We start from the raw sequence: 7,001 nt of genomic DNA, 5'->3' as shown, positions 1-7,001 counted from the left end.
TTTCTTTCTTTCTTTCTTTCTTTCTTTCTTTCTTTCTTTCTTTCTTTTTTTTTTTTTTTAAGTTTATTTATATTGAGAAAGAAAGTGAGCCTGAGCAGGGAAGGGGCAGAGAGAGAGAGGAAACAAAATCCCAAGCAGGCTCCATACAATCAGCACAGAGCCCAATGAAGGGCTCAAACCCACAGACTGTGAGATTCTGACCTGGGCCAAAATCAAGAGTCAGACACTTAACCAACCGAGCCACTGAGGCACCCCAATAGGATTTCTTTAAAGACCTCTAGTCTTAGTCCTTACTGCTCATTGGATACTGAGCCCCTGACTATTACACTAATCTAAGCAAGAACTGGCCAAACACAACTATCTTTGGAATTTATTATTTTTCCTGGCTAACTGCTTTTTGCATTTTCCTCTGCTAAAAGAGAGTTAATACATTTGTTGAAGAGACACTTATTTGGGGAGACTATGTCTGAAATATTTGACTAGCTCCAGGCCACTAGACTATGCATGGCACAACCCCAGGGGGCACTATGCACATAGACTAAAATGTAAATGGAGCCCCCTGCAGATATGTAGCATGACAGGCCTGGAGGACCTACAAAGGCTGCCTCTGCTCTCACCAAATCCTTACCAGTTGTACACACTAGAGGAAAACAAAACTTTCTCTTGGGTCGGGGGAAGTGTAAATAAAGCCACAATCAGATTTGATCAGATAACCCTGCTCAGTTCCTTCCTCATTCTCTCACAGCTTGTTAGTGCTAGAAGAGCCTTAGAGGGCATCTTGTCCACTCTTCCCATGCAAATGACAACAGTGAGAGGGGCAAAGTGATCACTAGGATCACAGAGGCACTGGTGGCAAAAGCAGGGTAGGTGCTGAAGGTCCCATGGCTTTTCTCAAAAATACTGACCACACACAGTATTCATCAATGGTTTCCATCCCGAAGTGGATAAAATAGCCCTGTATTTATTAGATGACAAATAAGAACTAAGACTTACCCAAAGGCAGAGGTCAAAAACCAGTAGCCAGAGATCAAATTCAACATGCAACTGTCCCTAATTTCACTAGCAGTGTCTTAAAAGTCTAGAATAAGGGGCCAGCATTTAAAAATCACACTTCTATCTTCAGTCAAAAAGTCACAGCCTCTGATCCCACTGCAGTCCCATCCCACCTCATACTGGGGCACAGGAACTGCCGTTAGGTAGGGAACACATTCTCCACTTTGCCACGGTCCCTTCTGACCGGAGATTTTTTTCAGCTCTGGTTCATTTCTTCCCTTACATTTCTCCTGCGTGGCCCCTGTGTGTGGTTGAATCGGTGTGACCTTGTTCCTAAGGGCTCTGAAATGGACTCAAATGTCAGAAACTACAAGGATACAGAACTGGGCTCACCATAGAGCAGCGCTTCCTCTGGAGTAATCCCCTCTGGATGTGGCTTGTACGTTGGCAATGTACGAGCCTGGGCTGCAGAAACCTCCCTTCAGCCGGATATTTGCAGAGGGGGTTTTCAGCCCCAGATGGTGAGTGAAAAGGAGCTAGCTCCATGCCTGAGTTTCTCAGAGCCTGTGATCTTGGCCGGGCTCCTCAACTCCCACCATCCTCCCATGTTACCTCATTTGTTGGGCACAAAGCATCTGGTCCTCAAATTCCCTGGCCGGCCTCATTAGTCAGATTATTAGGAAACCTGCGAGCCTGGCTGGGCAGACACACTCCCAACCTCCCTGGGTTCTAGATCACACCTGCTGGATTTCCCCTGCTCCATCCCCAAGCTTTCATTTCCTGCCATCTGCTGGGGAGAACAGGAATAGCAAGCCTTTCTCCAGTCATTCCCAGGGAATTTCCTTTCTCCGGGCTACAATGTGAAATTGATGATCATCTAACTAGATGGGGCCTCCAGGCCACACCTCCACCCCTTCCACTCCTATGTTTAATTGATGAGGAAGGCAGAGAATAATTTGCCCAAAGCTGTATATAAAATTAATTTGGTGCTTCCCCTGCATAACTAGAGCCCAGTGAGAAAACACTTTCAAGCACCCTATCCTGCGGCAAGGGCAGATTTACACTGATAAGCAATAGAGTTGGGTATCCCTTCCAGGCACTGGGTCCAGTAATTTGGCCAGTTCCCCCAACTCCTTTCCTTGGCCCTGCCACAAACACCCTATAGTCAGTCGCCCTATTCACAGACAAAAATTTATTGAGATCTATTTGCTAGGCACTATACATGTTCTTTCCCATTTCCGCAGTGAGGGTGTTGGACCAGATTCATCCATTCGCCAAAGACTTCTTGAGCATTTTTCATGTCTCAAATCCTCCTAAGTGCTAGGAATAAAATCCCATTTAAAAAAGGGAGGGGGAGCACCTGGGTGGCTCAGGCGGTTAAGCATCTGACTTCGGCTCAGGTCATGATCTCACAGTTTGTGGGTCTGAGCCCCGCATCAGGCTCTGTGCTGACAGTTCAGAGCCTGGAGCCTGCTTCGGATTCTGTGTCTCCCTCTCTCTCTTCCCCTCCCCTGCTTGTGCTCTCTCTGTCTCCCAAAAATAAATAAATGTTAAAAATTTTTGTTAAAAAAAAGGGAAGCTAGGAGTAGTAAAGCTATACTGGTAAACATTTACTTATTCAGCAAATATTTGCTGAGTTTTGAGCTTATGTTCAGGAACTCTTCATATGTTCAGTGTTGCAGGTACAATGAACATGAATAAGACTGCCTTCATGGAGCTTAGAGTCTAATGGGAGGACAGACATTAATCAAGAGCTTTAAAAAAATAGAGAGGGATGGGGCGCCTGGGTGGCTCAGTTGGTTAAGCATGCAACTTCAACTCAGGTCGTGATCTCACGGTTTGTGAGTTCGAGCTCTGCGGCAGGCTCTGTGCTGACAACTCAGAGCCTGGAGCCTGCTTCAGATCCCGTCTCCCTCCCTCTGCCCCTCCCCTCCTCGCACTCCATCTCTATCAAAAATAAATAAACATTAAAAAAAATTTTTTTTTAAATAGAGAGGGATGTACAGGGAGCTATGGAGCACACAGCAGGGACACCTAGTCTATCCTTGCCCTCAGGGAAGGCTTCTGAGTCAGACATTAGTTCAGTGGAAGAGGAGTCAGGAGCAGAGGTGGGGGTAGGAGTATGTTCCAAGGAAGAGAGAACAACTTGAGCAGAGGCCCAGAGTTAAAAAGAAGGAACATGACCCTTTTGAATATATGTAAACATTTCAGGGTCACTGGTGTACAGAATGCCAGATGGAGGATGGTGCAAGATGAGATGACGCTGGAAAGGCAGGCAGGGATCGGGTCATCTACAGCCTTGTTTCCCATGCAAGGATTTTAATCATCCTGAAGCCAGTGGCAGCCCATTAAAAAGTTCAAGCGAGGGACGCCTGGGTGGCTCAGTCGGTTGAGTAAGCGTCTGACTTTGGCTCAGGTCAAGATCTCATGGTTTCTGAGTTCCAGCCCCACACCAGGCTCTGTGTGGACAGCTCGGAGCCTGAAGCCTGCTTCAGCTTCTGTGTCTTTCTCTCTGCCCTCCCCGGCTCGCACTCTCCATCAGAAATAAATATTTTTACAAAACAGCTCAAGCGAAAGATGACCAATCAGATCTGTGTTATGACAACTCAGGTGGCTTGGGAGGGCCAGACCGGAGGCGGTAGGAAGACCGGGCTGGAAGTCATCGCAACAAGCTTGTCTGGTGGCCCACGCGAGCTTGGCAAGAGCTGAGCCGGACAGGGGTTCTTATGCTGTGTTTCCTGCTGTCTGCCAGCCCTGTCCTGCACAGGAACAAACAGAAGATAGACTTTCTTCTCTAGAAGCCCTCACTACCTAGGAGGGCAACGTGAGCTGGTAAAAATTCCCCAGAGCCACACGCTGAATCAACAGCTCCGCTGAGACTCTCGGTGCCACCACGGAGCTCACACGGGGAGATAACGAAGCCAGACATGATGCAAGCGGACAACAGTGTCTCCATGAGTCAGATCAGGAAAAGATCCCGTGAGCTGGGAAAGGGAGAAATTAGAAGAATAAGGGCAGCAGGCATGTTGGTGGTGAGCATAAGGCAGGGAGGGAGAAATGCACAAGGGATGGCTGGCAAAGGGCAACCCAACTGGCAGGTGTGCAAAGCAGAAGGTAAGGGGAGGGGCAAAAGCCTGTAAGGTAAGTTGGAGCCAATTGATGAAGGGCTTTGAACAATAACTGAACCCGGAGGTATGTCTGAGGTCACAACTGCCGGGGATATGGGAACATGGAGGCAGAAAGGAGCTGCGGCTTCCCCGGCTTGTGAAAAGGAAGTAAGGCTCTTGCTGTCTCCTGGGCCATTCGCCCCTTCCCCCCCCAACCCACTCGAGGAAACATCACCTGGGGGGTGGGGTGGGTAAAGAGGGCAAGGAGGCAACAGAGGCAAAGCAGGGGATCTCTCCAAATTGTCTCCTTGATTTTTAACCAAACAGCATTCAGAGTATCTGCTCATCTGTAATCTCTGATGGTCAAAAGAACCTTTTGATGTAGCGGGGTGAATCTTCTCCCCCACTTATAGGAAAATATGAAATAAAAAACCCCGAGACTCAAATAAAGAAGTGACTTGCCTCAGGTCACACAGCCAGCAAGTGACAGAGCCAAGACTTGAACACAGGTGTCCAGACTCTATGCCACATTCCTATCCCCTGGTTTGTATCTGTTTCAGCAAGCACGCGGCGCCCCTCTATAAGGCATTACTCCCCAGCCAGCCTGAAAGCCTTCAGAAACCTGGAATGGTAGAGTCCAAGAGGCAGGGAGAACCAGATGGGCGAGGCCAGGCCCCCAGGGGAGTGCCTTGCAGGGAGGGTGCCCAGCCCCTGTCTTATTTTAAGTAGAGCCCCATGCTGAATCTGTTCCAGGAGGATGAGGCCGGAGAAGGCCGCTTCAACTTCTCTGCTTATGGGATGGGCCCAGCCTGTCTGCAGGCCAAGGATGGCATCTCAGTCAAAGGCGCCAATAACAACAATACCACCAACCCCCCTCCCGCACCGTCTAAGTCCCCAGAGGAGATGCGAAAACTCTTCATCCAGAGGGCCAAGAAGATTGACAAAATATCCCGCATTGGCTTCCCCATGGCCTTCCTCATCTTCAACATGTTCTACTGGATCATCTACAAGATTGTCCGCAGGGAGGACGTCCACAACCAGTGACGGGTCTGGGATGGGGCGGGAGTGGGGGAGGCTGGGAGAGGGCAGAATGGAAATAGCACAGGAATCTGAGAGCCTAAGGAAGAGAAGGGGAAGAGAGGGAGGGGGCACACATACACAACTCCCTCTTTCTCTGAAAAATGTGCAATAGCAAAATGCAGTGATGCATGAATCTTAGAATGTGGCACTATCTATTTAACCTCGGGTGGGCTGGTGGGGGGGGGGAGGGAGGGGCTTTTCTAATACAGGAGCAGAGGGGTCGGGAGGAAGGGGAGGGGTGGGTGGGGGTTAGGGAGTGAGGAAAAACAGCTCTCAAAAACTTGAGTCCATGGGCTGTGCAGTTTTCCTATTTGGAAGGAGAGTGCAGTCTGCCCCAGAGCAGAAGGAAAGCCATGTAATATATGATATATATTCATGCTTAATATTAATGCAAAATCACAAGAACAAAGGATTTGTTTCTTAACCTATCAGCCTAGTAACTGCTTAAGTTTTTCAAGTCACAGAAGTGATGGACAATTTTTCCCAGAGTGGAAACAGTCACAAATAAGCTTTTGCTCTGGTGTGTGTCCTATACCATGGCCTTCCAAATGCCATGCCTGTTTTCACACTGGCCTGGGTGGACACATGCCAAAAAGGCAGTCCACCTCTGCTTCAAGAGGGTTGTGCAGCCTGGGCATGGGCAGTGGAAATGGGGCAAAGTGGAGAGAAGAGAGGGAATGACTAAGGAGATGGGGCATTTTCAGAGGCCCAAGGATTGATAATCAAGAGAACTGCACCTCAATCCTCACGTCTCAAGGCTAAGGACCACACCCGCCCCTCTCTGAGCCCCTCTCGCTTCTGTGCTTCAACGCCCACCCCACTTACCCTCCACTGCCACCCAGAAATGGCTGCCATGGTTTCTCATTATATTGCCAATATGCAATCTTTTTTATGGTGACAAAAAAAAAGTAATAATCTCAAGAAATAATATGCAGATAGACTGAGTATAAACCGATGCACTTTTTTCAAATGTCTATTTTTTTGGAGAGTCTCTTCGGAATTGCAAGTGGGTATATATTTGGGAAGGTGGGGTCAGTGGGATGAAATGGACTTCTTACAGGGTGGTTCTACAGAGTGAAGTTTTAAGAGGTGAAAGGGTAGTAATGAGGCTGCCACAGCTGAGATATATACGGGTGGAAAGAGATGGTATGTTTAGAAAGTCTGTTCATTATATTTTGACATTTCCTATGCCACAACGAACGTGGGAAGCATGGGGAGATGACCCCATTATATTTTTATAAGTCTTTTGTTTGTTTTCCTTTTTGGTGCTTTGCTTAGCTTTAACATTTAGGCAAGTTAGACAAATATTTCTTTCCCTCTAACTCTGATGTGCCAGAACTATCCTAGGTTGGCTAGGGCACTCCAGGAAAAAAAAAAAAAAAAAAAAAGAGGAGAGGGATTAGGAAATGAATCGTGAAGGGTGGGGGACCCTGCTGAAGGACACAGAGGCTCACAGTTGGGAAGTCTGAAATGTGGACCATGGGATTAAAGACGGGAGTTGCCTCCAGCAGCCTCTGTCCTCTCTGCCAACAACGCCACGCCTGTAATGATGGCACGACTCTCTGGGGCATGCTTCCCACTGTGGCCTGTGACCAGGGTCCTGGAGTACATTTCTTCCTTTGCACTTCAGTGTCTTGGCTTTGAATCAAAGTAGCGGTAGATGGTGGGACACAGTGGCCAATCGGTTTGCCCTGAGGCTTGGGGTTTTACATGTGTCTTTCAAGTATCCCCAGTGTGGGGCAGGAGAGAGGGGAGACGTTGGGAGCCTAACTCTTCCCTAAAGCCCCTTCTTCCGGAGAAACTTCTCCCATTTCCTGTGGC

At 48.3% G+C, this 7,001-nt stretch overlaps 1 protein-coding gene across 2 annotated transcripts in view; it reads left to right on the top strand.

Annotated features, from left to right (window-relative positions):
• Nucleotides 1-5,348, top strand: part of GLRA1 (glycine receptor alpha 1) — an 82,846-nt gene extending 77,498 nt beyond the window's left edge. The window contains exon 9 of one of the 2 annotated variants that reach the window (XM_040498272.1): nucleotides 4,854-5,348. In XM_040498272.1, the coding sequence (XP_040354206.1) occupies nucleotides 4,854-5,144 (291 nt within the window). In that variant the 3' untranslated portion in view covers nucleotides 5,145-5,348. Of the gene's footprint in view, nucleotides 1-4,829 lie in introns of both variants that reach the window. The other variant, XM_040498263.1, reaches the window with a different exon arrangement.
• The last annotated feature ends 1,653 nt before the right edge of the window (nucleotides 5,349-7,001 follow it).

This window comes from Herpailurus yagouaroundi, unplaced genomic scaffold (assembly GCF_014898765.1).
Source record: "Herpailurus yagouaroundi ecotype Mexico unplaced genomic scaffold, PumYag 29, whole genome shotgun sequence".
In the NCBI taxonomy this organism is placed as follows: Eukaryota; Metazoa; Chordata; class Mammalia; order Carnivora; family Felidae; genus Herpailurus; species Herpailurus yagouaroundi.
The sequence above is the reverse complement of the archived record's forward strand: the minus strand, read 5'-3'. Positions and strand labels throughout refer to the sequence as shown.